The following is an 18,869-nucleotide window of genomic DNA, read 5'->3' as shown; positions in this document are numbered from 1 at the left end:
GGTGTATTTCCTTCTCTTGCCAGTATGGGAGAGAGAACGTGCTGCGGTGGGAAGAGGTGTTTGGTGGGGGGGGAAGCAGCTCCCCGTCTCTCGTGAGGGTACCGCAGGCATCAGCTTGCCTTTTCCAGTGGCAAGGCTGAAACCCAGCTGGCACAGGTGGGGGATTCTTCCTCCAGTGCCAGCAAAGCGTTTTGTCTCTGAGCCATATGTGTAACTTTAGGTGGCATCTCATGTGGCTGTAAGTCTTCGCTTCAGGGTGAAAGAAGCAGGGCGTTTGAGGCAAAAGCACTTTAAAGTTAAGGGGCTTTGGTCACTTTTGGTCAAAGATTTTTCAATTTCCATATCTATGATGGCAAATATGAAGCGTAGCCTACGTTCTGTACCGTTGGTGCTGTAGATAAATGCAGAAGCTGCTGGAAATTTATTTGGATTCACCATGAGTAACAGATTATTTCTTTCCAACAGAAAGATGGAACTGTCTTCTGGAAAACTTGCTCGGTTTGCTGATGGATCTGCTGTTGTTCAGGTAAAAAAGAAAAAGGTTAAAACTTGCGCAACTTCAAAATTTCTGGTTCTCAACAGTCATTATTAGGACAGCAGAGTGTATTAACAGGTTATAGAGCCTCAAGTGGTGATTTAATCCCTAATGAATATACAGCTGTCTGTTGTATAGGAAAAAAAATTGTTTGAAAAGCAAAAATAATGTTATGAAGCATGGATTTATGTGGTTGTTTTCTGAAAGGAATATTTGGGAGTTTTAGTTTGTGAATAAGTGTAGGACTTTAGACAATATTTTGGTTGCAGGTAGCTTCAATTTTATTTTTTTTTCCTTAATCCAGCTAGGTGACACAGCAGTAATGGTCACAGCAGTCAGTAAGACTAAGCCTTCTGCATCTCAGTTCATGCCACTAGTGGTAAGTACTAATGACAAAATTAGTTCTGTGATCATCATGGTAGCCTTAGCAATAGTAATCATTAAATAGTTCAAGATGCTTGGGGGAATGGGGACTAAGACCCTGGGCTTCAGAATAGTGGTCTGTGATAAAATAACTAGACCTAGATAAAATAACTAGACTAGAGGGATGAGCACTGGATGGTGTATACCTTGACTTTAGCAAGGCTTTCCACAAAAGCCTTGTGAACTTTGCCGCGACATCCACGTTCAGACATTATGCTTTAGATGTGTGGAAAACTGGTTGGATTGTGAGGCTTGAAGTTAATGATTCATGTTCTACCTCGAGGCTGAATAATTGTGAGTTCTACAGGGGTCTCTCCTGGGTGACAGCCCATTTCATACTTGTATCGGTGACCTGGAATTCCTGCTTATCAAATTTGTAGATGATGTCAAGCTGGGGGCGTGTAGATGATGTGCTTAGAAGCAGGGCTGCCATCTGTTGGGGAGGGACCAGGGGCTTGAGGAATGGGCTGACAGGAACCTTATGAAATTCTGTAAGGACAAACGAAGTCCTGAACTTGGGGGTGTACTAGTGCCCTGCAGCAGTTCAGGCTGGGGACTGACTGACTGGCTGGGCAAGCTGTATCTGATATAGAATGGGAGTTTTCATTTGGGCATCAGGACAGAGCCTTATTCAGAGTTGACCTTGCTCTGAGCAGGAAACTGGACTATAGACCTTCTGAGCTGTCCCTTTCAACCCGAATGATTCAGTGGCACTGAAACCGGTAATCTGTTGTCTTTAGGAATCCCTGTTTTGTTTTTAAAAGGTGGATTATCGTCAGAAAGCTGCTGCAGCAGGAAGAATCCCTACCAACTATCTAAGAAGAGAACTTGGTTCCACTGATAAGGAAATTCTTACCAGCAGAGTAATAGGTAGGCTGAAACATTTTATTTACAATGGATTTTAAATACTTTGTAATGTTTTCATGAATGTTTGGAAAGGTAGTAATTTATAACTGCTGTTTGCGGAGTTGATTGTTTCTGCAGTAATGTCAGGGGGGAAAAAAATTGGTACTGATACACTGTTTTAAAAATGTAGTGTTTTGTGTATCAACTGGGGCTTTGTGCATATTCCTTTATATATAGGCTTGGATCTTGTGAAATCTTGTCACCTTTGTTGATATTATTGTATCTCAGATCTTATCCTAACTTACCTCTGGGGAGGTGGACAAGAAAACCAAGCTAAACTCTGAAATACAAAGAGGCAGACTTACTGATTGGTATATACTCATTCTCGCCCTCTTGATCCTGCTTGAAAAGTCGTCTGCATCATGGCTGTCTTCATTCGTGAATAAGATAATACCTTGAAGTTCAACATCTCTATAAAACTTGTGTCAAATAAATCAGCGTACTGAGACAGCAATGGAGAGAATTAGGAGAGGGAACAGCCTATAAGGCCTAGGCTGTTACACAGTCCTGTACACTTCAAACTGAAATAAAATTATCAGGAAAACCATGCATCATGGAAATAATGCAGCATTTTGAACATACCTGCTTTTGTTGCTTTTCTTTCTTTGAAGACTATGGACCTTCATTGAAAATATTTCTAGTGAAGTTCTATTTAATAGAGTATATGTATCATAAAGCATAGAAGACTTTTTCAATGTTTTTACCTTGTGTTACCTGAGAGTGGGTATGCTCACCCAAATACCTCTTATTTTACTCTGAGTCCTATTGAAACTTTAGTTGATTGTTTCATGCTAAATTTCCTTCTGGGTTCTCTGCCGCCTTTGTTGGGTTGGGTCTTTCATTTAAACCATTTTGTCAGTTTCTTGTGAGGTTATTACAAGGCAAACTCAATTAAAAATTGCTTATTAAAAAACCAAACACTTCTTAGACTGAATATTTCTTTTGCAGATCGGTCAATCAGACCACTCTTTCCAGCAGGCTACTTCTATGATACACAGGTAGGTCAAGCTCACTGTCCTTAACTATAGCTACCTTCACAAGGGAAAACTTAGGTACATCCAATGAAAACTTCACGTGATACAGACACTGGAGAAAAGCAGTTTTCGTTGGCAGCCAGGAGGGGTTTATGCTTTGAAAAACAGTCTACAACTACAACATTGTAGTTTGTCATGTCCTTGTCTTAAATTATTTTTAATCCATGCTAGTTTATGAATTTTGTTGTAGAGATACAGGAACAAAATTTAAATATTTTCTGTACAACAGAGGAAAGAAAGGCTAATGGCATTCGTTATGATATGATACAATGTTATACATTAGTGGGTTTTTTCTGAGCTTTCTAGTTTAAATATCTGAACAAATTTTCATTTGCAGTTTGTTTGTATAAATACGTGGAATGTTTTGTTTTATTGTCCTTAGCTTTGTATTGACAGCTAATCAAAAGGTATAAATCAAAATTATTCATTGTCTTTTATCTTATGCCAGATCCTTTGTAATCTTTTAGCAGTAGATGGCATCAATGATCCTGATGTTCTGGCAATTAATGGAGGTAAGAGGACTAATTAACAATTACTGCTTGAGTGTGATTTAATATGATCCAGCTTTTCTAATACAGACTTTTATTTCTTCCGTCTAGCTTCTGCAGCACTTGCATTATCTGATATCCCATGGAATGGTCCTATTGGTAAGTAAATATTTTGAAATAATAGGTGATTTGAACATAATCGAGGACTTAGACTACAGTTCATGCTTTCTTTTTTAACAGGAATCTGAATTTAAAGTCCACTATCTTTTGTTTCAAGTATTGAAAATAACTTGACAATGGATAGGATTATTGCACTTCAAAGTATTATTTTTGCTGGACTAAATATAATTCTGGAAGGACTGGTAATCCAGAAATACTATGGTATAGAGACCAAAAACTTAATTTTTTATTTAGAGAAATGTAGTCTTGAAAAGCATTGTTCAGCAAATAGATGGATAAGAATACTTTTTCTCTAGGAATTCAACAAGAGCTTTACTTCATCGTGAATATTTTATGGGAAGAGAAATGATCTACCCAAGAACAAATATTTGGCTGTATTTTCCTTTCACCTGCTTTTTTTCTAGAAAACACGTGCAAAAAAACCACAATGGACTTACAGCCTTGCGTATAATACTACTTAGCATTATATGCCCTACCCAGTAATACTACCCAAAAGAAATTTAAGAATAGAGAATTTTGCCTTACTGATTTGTTCTTAAGATATAGCTAACAGGCTAATATTTTAAAACAAATCCATAGCTTTAATTATTGTTTTTAGATGTGTAATTTTCAAAGTGAAGCAATGCCTTAAAGAACTTCTTCTTATAATAATATTAATTTTCTGGAGTTTCTTTTTAGGTGCAGTAAGGGTAGGACTGGTTGATGGAGAAACTATTATCAATCCAACTCGAAAACAGATGTCTTCTAGTGCTTTAAATTTAGTTGTTGCTGGAGCTCCTCAAAATCAAGTTGGTAAGTAGGTTAATTATTAGTATCTGTTGCGTGTTTGAAAATCAAGTCACTGCCTCTTTGCAGGTATTTTCCTAATTTTTGAAGTTTGTATTTTTACACAGTAGTAGGAATAAACAACAGTGATAGGTTAGGTAAATTTTGGTTAGGGAAATTCCGTATTTATGCAGTTTAATGCTACTCTGTATTTCCTCAGTAGTTAGATTGCTATTGAACAATAAAATAGTAATTTACTTTATTGTTAACTTTCCATTGATAGTTATGTTGGAAGCAACTGCTGAGAATATATTGCAACAAGACTTCTGTCATGCCATCAAAGTAGGGGTGAAGCATACCCAGCAAATAATTCAGGGAATTCAACAACTAGTGAAAGAACAAGGTGTTGTCAAGAGATCTGTTCAGAAGTTATTTCTTGCTCCTGAAGAGATTGTGGAATGTGCAAAGAAGTAAGTTCAGAACAAATAATTTTGATCTAAATCCTATTAAGTGACTCAGAATGCTTATTTAATGATTAATTAATTTGATGAGCTCTGCTAAGATAGTTTGGGGGTTTTGTTTAAGAAAATAGCATTCAGAATTACTTGCTGCATTTTCTGTAGAAACTTAGGAATGTGGCCTTCAACTTTCTTGCTTTATAGTTAGTAAGAAGGACAGGGCAAAACAAATATCCTGACAGCCCAGTGAAAGTATTGAAAGTTAATATGCCTCTCTTGTGGAATGGTGACAAGAGGAGTCAGGACATGTTGGCTTGTATAAGCTTTGCTGTGGAAGTGATAACTAATTTCAGAGAGGTGGCAGGAGAGTAGCAGGAAGGACAGCTGAAGCTAGTTAATGTTTATAAATGTGAGTCTGGTGCTTTCATACTGCTAATGAAAACAAACATTTAGTCCTGGAAGAAACTAATTATATAAGTGTGTTTTAAGCTGCGTTTTCAAAAATTCTTTCTTTTCTTCTGGAAGACTTGCTTTTAACAAGATCTATGCAGTGTTCACAGACTCGAGCCATGATAAAGTAAGTAATCAATTCTAACATGATAAAATTATTTTTTAATTAATATCATAATGAAACTGTAAACATTTAGTTCTTTGTCCTAATGTTAATAAAAAACTCTTCTCCTCTGCATATGTTTGCAATAGTAATAATAAATTGTTCTGTAAATTCTTAATCTACATTTGCTACATTATTGATCTTTGAATTTGTGTGACAATCCTATTCCTTATCCCTTGAGTTTTACAGAATTTTAAAGCAAAGAAAACCCCAAAGACCCAAACCTTTTTTTGTTATTCTGCCCTGTAGAGTTAACTGGTTGCAAATCCTGTGTTCTAGATTTCCAGAGATGAAGCAATTAACAAAATTAGGCTTGAAACAGAAGAACAGCTGAAAGGTATTACTTTCTGCTTTCTTACTGTTTAGTGAATGCTTCAATGGAGCTAGTCCTACTTGGAGTTACAGCATGCGCTTTGTTGGCCAAGCTATTTTAGTAAAAGTTCTATAAAATTAATTTTCCAACTTCAGATGCAATTTCTTTTTTTTTTTATACTCAGAAAAATTTCCAGAGGCTGAGCCTTATGAAATCATGGAATCTTTCAATGTGGTTTCAAAGGATATTTTTAGGAATCTTGTTCTGAATGAATATAGAAGGTAAATATATCATACTCCTAGTGAATACTATTTCTGTCAACTTTTTATGCAGACTACAGTTTCATTAATCTCATAATTTCTGCTTTTCGCTTTAGGTGTGATGGGAGAGATTTGACTTCCCTCAGAGATATTAAATGTGAAGTGAACATGTTTAAAATGCTTCATGGATCAGCCTTATTTCAGAGAGGTCAAACACAGGTAGTATCTTTAAATGTCAGAAATGATAAATTAATTTATCAAAAGCTGAAAGATTTGTATCTTTCACTTAAATGCAAAGTTTCCTTTTTCTTCACATTCAAATAGTTCTAACTAGAAAACAGTCTAGATTTAATTAAAATATGTCTGAGTCCATTAAGACAGTAAACGAAGCTTGGCTCCTTGCTACATGAACAGTACAGATGTTAAGATAACATTCTAAGTGTATGTGCCCAGAAAGAGTCTGGTAAGCATTATTGTGTCTTCAGATTTCCTGAAAAATGTCTGGTAACCAAAGCTAGATGCTGTAAGGATTCTCCTTGTTCAGTTCATATTGGCAGATTTGGGGCATTTTTTGTGGGTTGGGTTTTTGTCTTGTGGGGAGGTAGTTTGGGAAGAAAGCTTTCCAATTCAGGATAGCTTAAACTAAAATTGTCATATCTTTTTCATCCCTCTATGTAGACTTTAACATAAGTTATTTGTTGAAACAGAAGCTTTTCGTGTAAAATACAATCCTGTTCATTTTTAGAAAAATGGATGACTTGATTAATGGGTCGTTGGTATGTAGGGTGGTACTAAATTGTGTATGTCAAGAGAGATCTTTTAAGAGGAACTTCAGATGTAAACTGGGCTAAATAGGGAAATTGTACCAAAAAACTACATTGGTGAGATTTTTTTTCTTGTCTTTGCCAAAAGCGTCAGATGTTGGGTGGATTGAATTAAGATTGTACACAAGATTTGGTCTCCTATATTTTTATAGCTCGTTTTCCTAGAAGACTGTCAGCCATTGACCTGACTTATTACAGGGTACATGGGTAGTTGGAAACAGTGAGTTGCTCCTCAGTGTTGTCTCCTCTTATCCCACTAAAAATAACACATGCTGCAAGTCCATGTGATAAACAATGCTTTTTTGCACAACATTGTGGCTGCATCTGGGCCTGGCTCTTAAACAAAGTAGTTCAGTTTCTTAGTAAACAAACTGTTCTAGGCTCCTACCAGGTTAAGAAGCATTAAATTAGTATTTTTCAGTATGATTGCTTGTAAGATTGTATACACTCTACAGATTATGAGTAAGTTTGAGCGATGAAGGAAAAAAAAAAGTTTGCAGTAGTAGTAGGTGATGGCATCGTATTTGTTGCGGAAATAATTCTTTTTGATTCTTCATAACTATAAAAGCTGTGAAATGTGGAGTGTTTAAGAGCAGTTTATTCACCCTGTCTTTTTATTCTAGGTTCTCTGTACAGTTACATTTGACTCTATAGAATCAAGTGTAAAATCAGATCTTATCTCAACAGCAGTGAGGTATGTATATTGTTTGGTGTTTTGTCAGTGGAAATAAGAGGGTGAGCATTTAAGCACACTTCATAAAAGTTCAAGGAACTTTTATACATATATGCGTATTCATTTGGGCTGAAAAATGTGTAAAATCAGATTTTGAAGTGGCTTATTTTCAAGGGATCGTGGCAGCTGTTTTTTAAGATGACATTAATTCCATAGACATACATTTGAAATTGGAGAGTAGTACAAGTAACATCCAGTCTGGTTTTGAGAGAAAGAAAACAGCAAATTACTCTTGAATCTGTCAAACTGTGTCTGTTTATGAATCTTAAAACAACTGATGAAAGTTGATTCTTTTTGTTCCAAGTATTCATCATCACACTTGCAACTTGATATGTATTCTACTCATTTAATCTATTTCTCACAACATTTGAAGTTTTGCTCAGTAGGTTGGATCTGTGTAGCCCATGCAGTGCTGTTCTGTTTGTCGTTTGGTTTAAATGGGGGGCGGGATGTGGGGAAAGCAGGTAACTGGGGGGTGGGGGTGTGCTCCCCCTACTGAATCAGCCTGTCTAAATATTCTCATTTTGCTTCAAAAATGTTCAGAGGCTGAAAACACTTGTGTTCTTTTTTTAATGGAGTAAGGAAAATTTACCTTACGATGTAGCAAGCAAGTCCTTGTGCAGTTAACATTTTCTTGCTAAGGGCAAACTTGTTGGGGAGAGGAGACTCCTTCCCTTTAAAGTTGCGGTTCAGTGATCTTATCCCACCAGTGTGAGAGCTTTTACACTTGAGTGTGTCAGCTTTGCTATAGTTACATTTTTTTTTTGGCCTAGAGGTGTTTGTCCATATTCTGTAATTTTGGTATTCTTGGAAATCAGTTTGTGTTAAATAATGGGTTTTAATTAGCAGTCATTAAGTTGCTTTGTGAATACGTGATTGTCTCTATATGAAATTTCAGGCAAGTCTTGACTTGAAGCAACTATCTTTATAGATTAGCTTTTCTATATTTATTGCTATGAGTCAAGTCTTGTGGTACTTCTGTAACTTTTGAGTGCAAATTTTTTTTTTATTTAATCAAGAGCTGTTTGTGGTTACAGAGATCTTCAATTTTCCTTCTGAGTGCTTACATTTCTGAGTCCTTACTGCAACATATGTAGCAAGATGCTGATGTTCCTGAAGTTTGTATTCTTTTTTTTTTTTCTTCCTTCAGACCCGCCAAAACCAGTATGAGTATCTTACAGGGCCTATTCTATTCTAAACAGCTAGGGAAATGGTTTTAATTATGATTAACACATATGCTGTGTAGACTATGCTTTTTAATCTGTTTGCTAACTAGAAAACCTTAGGAAAAATGTGGGTGCTCAGCAAATACGTTGATTTGTTTTTGCCGGGTCTATTTGTAAGCATAACTGAATATAATCTTATGTATTACCTATTGTATGTAAGACATGTTTGGTTGCTCTTTTTTGACATGGTCTTGTTTTTAATTAAATAGTGGAATAAAAGACAAAAACTTCATGCTGCATTATGAGGTGAGAATTTTACTGTGTCACAGCTTTCTGCATGATTCACAGAGGGCTTCGTGTCTTGCTTTTAAAGGTGAAATTGATCACTTCCAAGGATATAAATTATCTCTAAATTGCTAAAAATTCTAATTCATATGTGAATTTATACTGCAGTTTATGAACAAAAGTGTTGGTTTCCTAAAAACCACTCTGATATTTTATACATCCTTTTTAATATCTTAACCCATTCTTAAGAAGCTAACCTAATTTTTATACATCCTTTTTAATATCTTAACATTAGGTTAGCTCCTTAAGAATGGGTTATTACTGAAAGCAGGAGAAACCTGCTGTATTATTTTTCGTAAACTCTATTAATATGTTCAGCTGACATACTAGACCAATAGTAAATAAGTGCTTTTACATCTTGGATCTCACTCAGCCTTTGGAACTTGCCCAAAGTATTTCGTACAAGCAACAGGCATTTCTTGTTCCATTATCTGTATGACAGATTTCCGATACGTTGTTTGACAAGTTTAATTGGAATGAGCTTGTTGTGTTGGTTTTCAACTGCCTTACAACCACTTTATTCTCTTTTGTTCTGTGGAAGTAAAACATTTACTAAACACTACCTAAACTGGTCCTGGTTTGCAAGCTAAGTGACTGATAGAAGTCATGTGGTGGTTTGATTTTTACTTTAAAATTTTTTTTTACCTTGAGATGCATCAAAACTTCAAAGAATTTTTTTTGAAGTGTATGTTTTAAAATGGAGAAAAAATATTGGTTAATTTTCTATATGCATTTTTTTACTTCATAGTTTCCTCCTTATGCAACTAATGAGATCGGCAAAGTTACTGGTATGAACAGAAGGGAACTTGGACATGGTAAGTTTGGACTAGAGAAGTCTCGTGCTGTAAGTTTTAATATTTTGTCTGACTTTTATTTTTTTTTACTTATGGATTGCTTGGTGTTTTGTTATTTTTAAACAGGTGCACTGGCAGAAAGAGCTTTGAAACCAATTATTCCCCAGGATTTCCCGTTCACAATACGAGTTACTTCTGAAGTCTTGGAGTCAAATGGTATTACAATTTTCTTATTTTTAACTTATTTCCTTATTTTATTTTAGAGACTAAATTTCGTTCTTCAAAAAAAAAAAAAAACTTGAATTTCACAAACTTGAGTTGTAGGCATTTTAGGTAATAGATTTAATTTTTAACCTTAATCTTGATAGCTCTATTACCTGAAGTACTTAAAATGGAAAGGATGTATATGGTCTTGAACAATGGACCGTTCTTTCAATTTGTATAACACCACAGTATCAGTATGAGATGTAAACATAAATTCTGGGTTTAATAAAAAGGTATTTGGGGGCATTTTCATGCTACAGAGTGAGGAAAATAAATCAGCATGTATTGAGACGCATTCTTCAGTGTTTTAATCACAGCAGGTACCCTCGCTAACTTAGAGGTAGCTTCTCCTGGCTGTCTGTATTTGTTCTTTCCTGTCTCCCCAGTTTGGGAGAGAACTATCTTTTTCACCTTTCTGCAGATTCTCCTATGTGGCAAAAAGCTCCCTGAGGTTCACCTATTTCCTAGCACTGTAGTGAGATTAGGTGGGTGGGAGAAGGGATTAGTGGAGAAAGGGAAGGAGTCCCATTTGCAGCATCCTGTGAAACCCACACATTCCTTGTTTAGGATATTTAACATTAATCGTGATGCTTGAGCTTTTTTGGTATTGGTAACATGAAAGATCGAAACTATATTACCCATTTCTTGTTAAAAGTACTTCTGCTACATAAAATTTCTAATTGCAATTACTTATTGTAGTATGTGTGTTGCTGCACGGTATTTTCTAGCTAGCAGCAAGTTAATTGTCAAACTGTCATTGAAGAATATCACTAGCAAGTTTTGTTTCAGATACTTCTGACCAATGTTTAATACTTTTTCCCCCACCTTGTACTCTAACTCTGTAGGATCATCTTCAATGGCTTCTGCATGTGGTGGAAGTTTGGCATTAATGGATGCAGGTACAAAATATGGCACTTAAAAGGATTAACTACATATTATAATGTGTTATAGGATTTGGAAATGACCAAAGGTTATAAAAATATATTTTTATTTACCACTATTAGGAGTTCCAGTTTCAAGTGCAGTGGCAGGTGTAGCAGTGGGTCTAATTACCAAATGCAGTCTGGAAAAAGGAGATATTGAAGACTATCGCTTGCTGACAGACATCCTGGTGAGTGTTTCTAGCACTGTTGTCTTTATTGCTGCTCAATTCTTTAAAATGCCCTCTATGGCCTTCTTTTGTAATGATTTACCAAGTTAATTCTGGTACATACGCTACTGGAAATATTGGATAGTTTTATCTTCTGTGATTTGTCTCCCAAACTCCTCCCTTATTTCAGAAAATCTCTGTGAAATGTCCAGTCATATTTCTTAGGTTCTTGTAGCTACTTGGTTATTTCTTTTAAGCTTTCATAAGCCCTCTCTTTCCAATGAATTTTGTCTTTTCTTTTGGGAGAAACAGATGAATAATTCTTGAGTGCTTTAATTTACTGAAAAACACAATATATTGGATGGAGAATGAGCACTTGGCAAAGTTTCTGTGAGGAGGAAAAATGCATATTGTTGTGCTGCTGCTTCCTGTGGCAGCCACTGCTAGTGCAAAATCAACTTGTGGATCTTTTGTTCAAACTGGTCCACAAAAGCTCTTAATTTATAAGGAGAGAAAGGAACAGTGTTAATCACGAACAGCAAAATAAGACTGAAGAAAAACTTGCGAGTCTCAGAAGTAATTCCAAGTCTGCAGAACTACTTTGTGGCATATTGAAACACAAAATGTACTTTTAATATAATGAGAGTTGACACTGGCATAAAGTTACTCCAATTTGTTATTCTTTCTGTCTGTGCTGGTAGGGAATTGAAGATTACTATGGTGATATGGATTTCAAGATGGCGGGTACTAATAAAGGAATAACAGCCTTGCAGGTATTCTAACACTACATCTTCCTGAAATGGAAATCTGAGAATGTATCAACAAAAGCTTTCCTTACATATTGATGTAACTTGACTCTTTTCATACTAGGTTGATCTAAAACTGCCAGGAATACCAATAAAAATTGTAATGGAAGCTATTCAGCAAGCTACAGGTAGGTCCATATTTGTATTTGCGCCCATTTTATACTAAATTATAAGTTGTATTCTAAGTTTTATGAAACCAAATAATAAATTATTATTTTTCTTGTTCTCATTGTGGAAAAATGCTGCTATCTTCAAAAACTGGTCTGGTTTGGGTGTTGTCTGTTATGCTTCAATATAGGCACTTCATACAAAATAAATAGCCTTTTTGTGTCAGAGGAGAGCATTCAATCTCCAGAAAGCCAGGCCCTTCCCACCACACTTAAGTTTTATATGAGCATACATAGTGTCAGTGAAATTGTCTGCTACTCTTGGAAGCTACTTTTAATAAAAAGAGAGCAAAATATTACTCCCTGCAAATGGTGTGATACTAGTGGTCGCCAGTTAGTACAATGGGTAACTTATTTTGAAAAATGCAATAAGGTTAGTGGCACAGGAAACTAGGGTGGCGGGGATGGAAACTTACACAAGAGCAACATCAGGGTAGAGGAATATATTATGAAATATTTATGTGCAGTATTTTGGATAAGACTGATACAAGTACAATATAACTAAGCCATGTCAATTTATAAAACCTTTGTCATACAGTATTCAAACTACACATGGTGAGTTGGGGGGGGGGAAGGTTTCCTCTTTGCTCTGTAATAAATCAGGAAAAAGGGTTGTTAAAAATAAGCTCCAAGATAACTTTAAAGTAACTTCAGATCCATTTTTAAATGTCTCTTGAGCAGTGAGTTCTTAAAACATAAGTGAAAGTCCATATAATCTCAAGGAGTTCATGGTTAAAATCTAGCAGCTTGGTACCCTGTGAATAACACAGGTAGTAAAGGCTGAAGTGCAGCTTTGCACATTGAAAGTTGGGATTTCTTTTGGTTGGTGAACATCGGGAGAGGGAGGAGGCATCTGTTGCTAGTTAAATATGTAAAATATTACCAAAATGGATTTGGACTAATGCACAAACATCCCACTAATGACTTTTTTAAATCTAACAGAATAATGTTATAAAAAGAACAGCGAACTATTTGTCACTTGCCATAAATTCAGCTACATTTACTATTGAAATTTACTGCTGTCTGTATTCTGACGTGTACAACTAAAAGATTCTTGAGCCATATGGAAAACTGAAGCTACAAGCTTTAATAAGGATTTAACTAGTTGTAAGAGAAGATTTTCAACTTGATTCTAAAAGCAAGATTTTAGTAAGAAAACCCTTATTAAAATGTAAGAGCTAGTAATTCCCATTCAATGGTGTATCAGTTCAAGCAGCTCAGCTAAAATTCCAGGCCAGTGTATCATAACTTACCTAATCAAAGCTGCACCCTGTTGTTCTTATCAGCACTCTGATTTATTTAAATAATGCACTGAAACAGAATTGTATGTAATGTTCTAGGCTGTATAAAATCAATAAATGTGCCGAAGGTGTAGCTTTTGTATACAGAGAGCAGAATGTTATACTGCAACAAACATGCACTACCTGAGTTGTGTTAGTTTACTGTGATAAATTCTCAAGTTAGGCAGGAGGCAGATTTTATGAATGGATGTTTATCTACTTTATAACAACAACTGCATAAATTTATTTTAATCTTATACAAAACTCTTATTTTTCCTTCTTCCTCCTTCTCCCTCCAACCCCCACAGCTGCAAAGAGGGAGATTTTACAAATTATGAACCAAACGCTGGCAAAACCCAGACCGAACAGAAAAGAAAGTGGACCAGTTGTAGGTAATGTTGGTTGTATGTTGATATGAATTCATATCTCTTATAATTACCTTTTTAACAATAAGTTGCTGCTTAAAACAGCTTCTGTTAATGAATGTTTGTTATATGTCTCTGCCCCTTGGGGTTATTTTTTCTTTGGGTTTTTGAGGGGGATTTTTGTTGTTTTACTGCCATGTAGGGCAGCACTGTACTATTTTGCTGTACACCAGATAATGGAATTATACTGAAGTTAGGTGAAACTCTTGCAAAATCAGAATAGATACAGATGTCAGTATTGGTATGGCTTAAGGTAACTTACACTCAAAGTATTCTAGGTTTTAATTTATTTGAATTCTTAAATGTAATTACATCAATGTTTAGCAAATAATACAAGTAGTTATAGAAGATGATAGTTTTCAAGAGTATTATATTTAGTATTTCAAAGTATTTTTAAATGTTCTTTCAGAAACTATCCACGTTCCATTATCAAAAAGGTTAAGATTCATTGGTCCTGGGGCCTATAATTTGAAAAAACTTCAAGCACAGACTGGTAAGACATTCTTGCTTCCTGTGATTAAATAATCCTAATGTGTTATTAGTAGATCTTGGTAGCACAGGTATTACCAGCACAGCTATTGCTGAATATTAATGCTATCTTTATGCCCTTTCAAAAACTATTAAATAGCTAAACTTAAACTTCCCAAATTGTTCTGTAGACCACCTCCATAAAATTGGCATTTGTGCTTCAGCAGCAACAAGCTAGTAAGTATATATGAAGAACTATTAAGAGAATAGGATACTTTTTTCATGTTGCAGACTGCAAAACAGTATTTGCCTTTGTTTTCAGACTTGTACGTTTAGCTGTTCCAGTGCTCAGTACAAACTGAATCTGTGCTACATCTTGATAAGAGATGTGTGTGTTTTGAAGAGCCAGGTGAAGCTCACTTCAGCTACACGTAGTAGTGTGGATTATCTGTGTAAAAGTGCTTGCAGTTTGTCTTGCAGCTACGCTGAAGTGTTGATCAAATCTATGCATCTTCTCTTCCTATAAACAAAAGCTTTTTTGCTGTGGTTAAGAGGTGACATTGAGCTCTCTCCTATAGTGCTCGTAGACTGTTCTAGGATTCTGCAAAGAGCTTGTATACACTGTTAACGTGCTGACCTATGTTAGAAATCCAACTCACTATCATATTGTAGGAGTGACCTGTACTGGGGCTTAAACTGGTACTGAGTAGTATGACAAAAGCTTCCTGATGTTGTTGTAATTCTTGGAATAAACTAATTTTATTGGTGCACCACAGTGGTTTGCCCTGCCTGGCCTTAAATACCAAATTAAAAGTTGATGCCTTTTTCACTACCATTTCCTAAACAGGGCAATTGATGCTTTGGTTGAGATAAATGCAGACTGACAGGTCACTTGGAATTAGGCCTATAGCTTGATGTTGTGGTCACCCTTGGAAGTGAATGAATGGAATTTGCAAAGTGTTAAGTATTTCTGGGAGGTTACGCGATTAAAAACTTTTGTTCAAATTACTCAAAGCAGTGAAAATAGACATAGCCCACCCTTACCATCTCTCCAACATGATGACTGTAATGTTCAACCAATAGTCAGCCATGGTAGCAGAGGGTGTCTCTGCTGTGATATTGTTAAATAAATCAGATTTCTTTTGTGAGCACTTCTTTGTAAATGCATATTCTTTCCTTTATTGCTTAATATAGTAAAACTTTTTCAGTAGTTCCCTACTTTTAGAAAGCTAATAATTTAAAAAAAAAAAAAGCTGATGTCTGTAGTTTATCAAATAGATGTTCTCCTTCAGCTGTTTAGGACCTGAAACCCTTTTAATGTTCTGGCTAGCTTGATTAGTGCTTCTCAGGGAATTGAGCTGGAGAAAAGGGGCAGGGGGGGGAAATCATACTTCCCTTTGGTTGCAAGCCTCTGCAGTCTGTTGGTCAGAAAACTAGCCTAGAGGTGCAAAGAATCTTACCATGCAATCTTACTACATGCTGTCTCTGAAACACTTCAATTTCCATCAGCTGTTAATGAAAGCTATAGTTTTATTGAAAATCTATGAAATTCATAGAAGCTGATATTCATTCATAAAAATAAAATTCTTTCAAGAATTTTTTCCTGTCATAAAAAGATTATTATAATAATAATTTCGTGTTCCTATATGGAACACGAGTTTATCCAGGTATTTGGCAAGCGTACCTGTAACTTAGTTTCCATTCAGTTGCATGTAAAGCTGTCCAATGCCTGATCTGAAGAATACTTGAAATGATTAGGATTCTCATATCTTAATGAGTCTGTGCAAAATCAGTTAGCTTTATGCAAGTCTTTATTGAGTGTAACTTTTCTGCTTGCTGAAACAGTAACAATGTTCATCTAAATGGTCTCATTAAATTCTATTTCCAAGGTGTAACTGTAAGTCAGTTGGATGAAGAGACGTATTCTGTGTTTGCCCCCACACCTAGTGCTATGCATGAAGCAAGAGAATTTATCAGTGAAATCTGCAAAGATGATGTAAGGACAGACTTTTGTGTTAGCTTTTTCAGTTTGCATTTTGTGAATTTGTGTTTCACTGTTTTCTTTTTTCCCCCCCTACAGCAGGAAATTAACTTGGAATTTGGTGCAGTTTATACAGCCACGATAACTGAAATAAGGTATGAAAAGTGCTCTGGAGTTGAAGCAGAAATTAATTTTACATAGCTATATTCCTGATACCTAAATATGATGTAAAAGAATTAATTTTTAAAGGATGCTAAACTTATGCTGGTGATATTGGCAACTGCACCATTCCTGATACTTTCTGTTGCAAATATTATTCTGTTTCTTAATAAGGCTGTTTATTTTTGCTGCTTGTTTAGTTATTAGAATGTCTCTATAAATGGTAAAACTTAAGGGCTTTTTTCATCTTTGTATCTGACAGAGATGGTAGGAATTCGCTTTTTACTTTTTTGCAAGACACATTGGATTGAAATTGCATGGACTTTTTGGATGTATTTATTACTGAAATACACTGTCCTGAATGGAGAAATTTCCATCCACTTTCAATTAAGGAAAAATGACCGGACATGCTATGGCTGATATAAGATTTTTTTTTTTTTAAGGGAGGAGTAAAATCTCGCTTATGAAAAGCTTACTAATGCTTGCTTTGAGAGCAAGGTGTAGAGTAAAATACATACAGACTTCTGTCGATGTATTTTGAAATAACCGTGCTGTTTTCTGTTGCAGAGATTCTGGAGTGATGGTAAAATTGTATCCAAACATGACACCAGTGTTACTTCATAATTCACAACTTGATCAAAGAAAGGTAATACATGCTTAAACAAGTGTGAACTAGGCACTTGTATTTGCTTTTAATTGATTCTCACTACACATAGTCTGCATTAACTGTAACACAGATACTGTTGTTCTAAAGTCCATTTTCATGTTAAAAGCTGTGTTAGATTAGCAACATCTTTTTGTTTAACCTCTGTTTGCCATGTACCTAAAGCTGCAATCAATCTAACTATATGACTGCTATAATCCCACTGTTCATGCTTTTATGCACATCACCAAGTCCTTAGATCTGCAATACTCTTTTCTATTTAGAAACCTGTTTTTTGTAAGGTAGTGTTAAGCCACTATGATTGTCTGAAGTGTAGCATGAAGAATCCCTAAAAGAAGCGACTTTTATAACTAACCTTACAAAATTAATCTCGCTGAAATAAATTTTTCTGGAACTCTGTATTCTAGATTAAACATCCTAGTGCCTTGGGATTAGAAGTTGGACAAGAAATTCAGGTAATTTTTTTGTAACTTTAAAATGCTAACAAACTGCTGTTCATATTTTAGAATATGAGTGAATTTCTTATTTTGTGTTTATGAAGAAAATATTTTGCCATATCAGATTCCCTTTCTGTGCTGGTTAAAGGCCTGATTGTTTCAAATTAGATTTACTTAGTGGAACACTCTTGCTATCTAGGCACCACATTAATTTGACAGAACAATATAGGGTAAACAGTACCTATTGTTTATGGCCTTTCTAGCATCAAATTGGGGAAACAAAAAAAAAAAAAACAAAAAAAACCAAAACCTTCTTTTAAGGTAAATGCTATTTCTGGTTCTTTAAGTTGGTCAGTCTTAAAGTGGTTTGTTTTCTTAACAGGTGAAATACTTCGGACGTGATCCAACTGATGGTAGAATGAGGCTTTCACGTAAAATTCTACAGTCACCAGCCACAACTGTGCTTAAAACCCTAACGGACAAAAACAGTATTGTCTTGGGAGGTACCGTTCCACAGTCATCTACTTCATCCCAGTGACAGGTAAGGCCGTATGAACAACTTAAGATGACTCAGTGCAGCACTTTCTTTACAACAGTTGTAAAGAATTGTATCAATCTGGTTCTTATATTGTACAGTTAACCCTTCAGTTGTGTACAAATACTGCTTGCCAGTTATGTTGCAGCATGTTGTGAGTTAGCAACTGCCCGTTCACGTGCTGCAGTTGTAAAGAGCTTAATATTGTAAAACTGGTTCAAATACTTTGACAGTTTCAGGCATCCTAGACAGACTACTTTCTCCAAAACAAACTTATTTTTTAATCTACACCATCTACATGAGCGTTCCCTCTTTTCTACTTTGCCACCATTTTTTTTAAAAGGGGAAAGGGGAAAAAAAAAAAAGCAGGGAAGGGAAGAAAAAAATAAGCAGCTCTTGAAAGTTTGGAGTCAATTAGCGGAGAGTTCTCAGTGAATCAATGGAATGTTCAAAGCTCTTGTCTAGAACTAGTTTCCCGTCATGTACTTGGCTGTCAATAGACTTATGCCTAAACTTTTACCAAAACTGTTGTGTATATTTTTTCTTCCTTAAGAAGCTAATAGAACAGGAAGGTATCTGATCGTAAAATCAAGAGCAGTTACACAATGGGACTGGCAAATGGAAATACAATGCACCAATGATAACTTAATGCCATCAGTGGCAATCTTCTAGGAATGATTCACAACACTAGAAGAAATTAAGATTCATTGATGAAATTTTTTTTAAGAAATGGTTTTGAATTTCATGCCTTGATAT

General features: G+C 35.5%; 1 protein-coding gene across 1 annotated transcript in view; it reads left to right on the top strand.

The window, feature by feature from the left end:
• PNPT1 (polyribonucleotide nucleotidyltransferase 1) overlaps positions 1 to 18,116 on the top strand; it is an 18,780-nt gene extending 664 nt beyond the window's left edge. Inside the window, exons 2-28 of the mRNA XM_009886018.1 lie at positions 448 to 526; positions 840 to 914; positions 1,723 to 1,828; positions 2,813 to 2,862; positions 3,347 to 3,410; positions 3,498 to 3,545; positions 4,245 to 4,358; positions 4,615 to 4,801; positions 5,315 to 5,366; positions 5,682 to 5,739; positions 5,900 to 5,996; positions 6,092 to 6,194; positions 7,423 to 7,493; positions 8,968 to 9,004; positions 9,792 to 9,858; positions 9,964 to 10,053; positions 10,947 to 11,000; positions 11,106 to 11,212; positions 11,893 to 11,964; positions 12,062 to 12,125; positions 13,753 to 13,836; positions 14,279 to 14,362; positions 16,227 to 16,333; positions 16,418 to 16,473; positions 17,045 to 17,123; positions 17,549 to 17,596; positions 17,961 to 18,116. Coding sequence (XP_009884320.1) covers positions 470 to 526; positions 840 to 914; positions 1,723 to 1,828; positions 2,813 to 2,862; positions 3,347 to 3,410; positions 3,498 to 3,545; positions 4,245 to 4,358; positions 4,615 to 4,801; positions 5,315 to 5,366; positions 5,682 to 5,739; positions 5,900 to 5,996; positions 6,092 to 6,194; positions 7,423 to 7,493; positions 8,968 to 9,004; positions 9,792 to 9,858; positions 9,964 to 10,053; positions 10,947 to 11,000; positions 11,106 to 11,212; positions 11,893 to 11,964; positions 12,062 to 12,125; positions 13,753 to 13,836; positions 14,279 to 14,362; positions 16,227 to 16,333; positions 16,418 to 16,473; positions 17,045 to 17,123; positions 17,549 to 17,596; positions 17,961 to 18,116 — 2,187 coding nt within the window. The 5' untranslated portion in view covers positions 448 to 469. The remainder of the gene's footprint in view (positions 1 to 447; positions 527 to 839; positions 915 to 1,722; positions 1,829 to 2,812; positions 2,863 to 3,346; positions 3,411 to 3,497; positions 3,546 to 4,244; positions 4,359 to 4,614; positions 4,802 to 5,314; positions 5,367 to 5,681; positions 5,740 to 5,899; positions 5,997 to 6,091; positions 6,195 to 7,422; positions 7,494 to 8,967; positions 9,005 to 9,791; positions 9,859 to 9,963; positions 10,054 to 10,946; positions 11,001 to 11,105; positions 11,213 to 11,892; positions 11,965 to 12,061; positions 12,126 to 13,752; positions 13,837 to 14,278; positions 14,363 to 16,226; positions 16,334 to 16,417; positions 16,474 to 17,044; positions 17,124 to 17,548; positions 17,597 to 17,960) is intronic.
• Positions 18,117 to 18,869: the final 753 nt, after the last annotated feature.

Source organism: Charadrius vociferus, unplaced genomic scaffold (assembly GCF_000708025.1).
Source record: "Charadrius vociferus isolate BGI_N301 unplaced genomic scaffold, ASM70802v2 scaffold455, whole genome shotgun sequence".
Taxonomy (NCBI): domain Eukaryota; kingdom Metazoa; phylum Chordata; class Aves; order Charadriiformes; family Charadriidae; genus Charadrius; species Charadrius vociferus.
The sequence above is the reverse complement of the archived record's forward strand: the minus strand, read 5'-3'. Positions and strand labels throughout refer to the sequence as shown.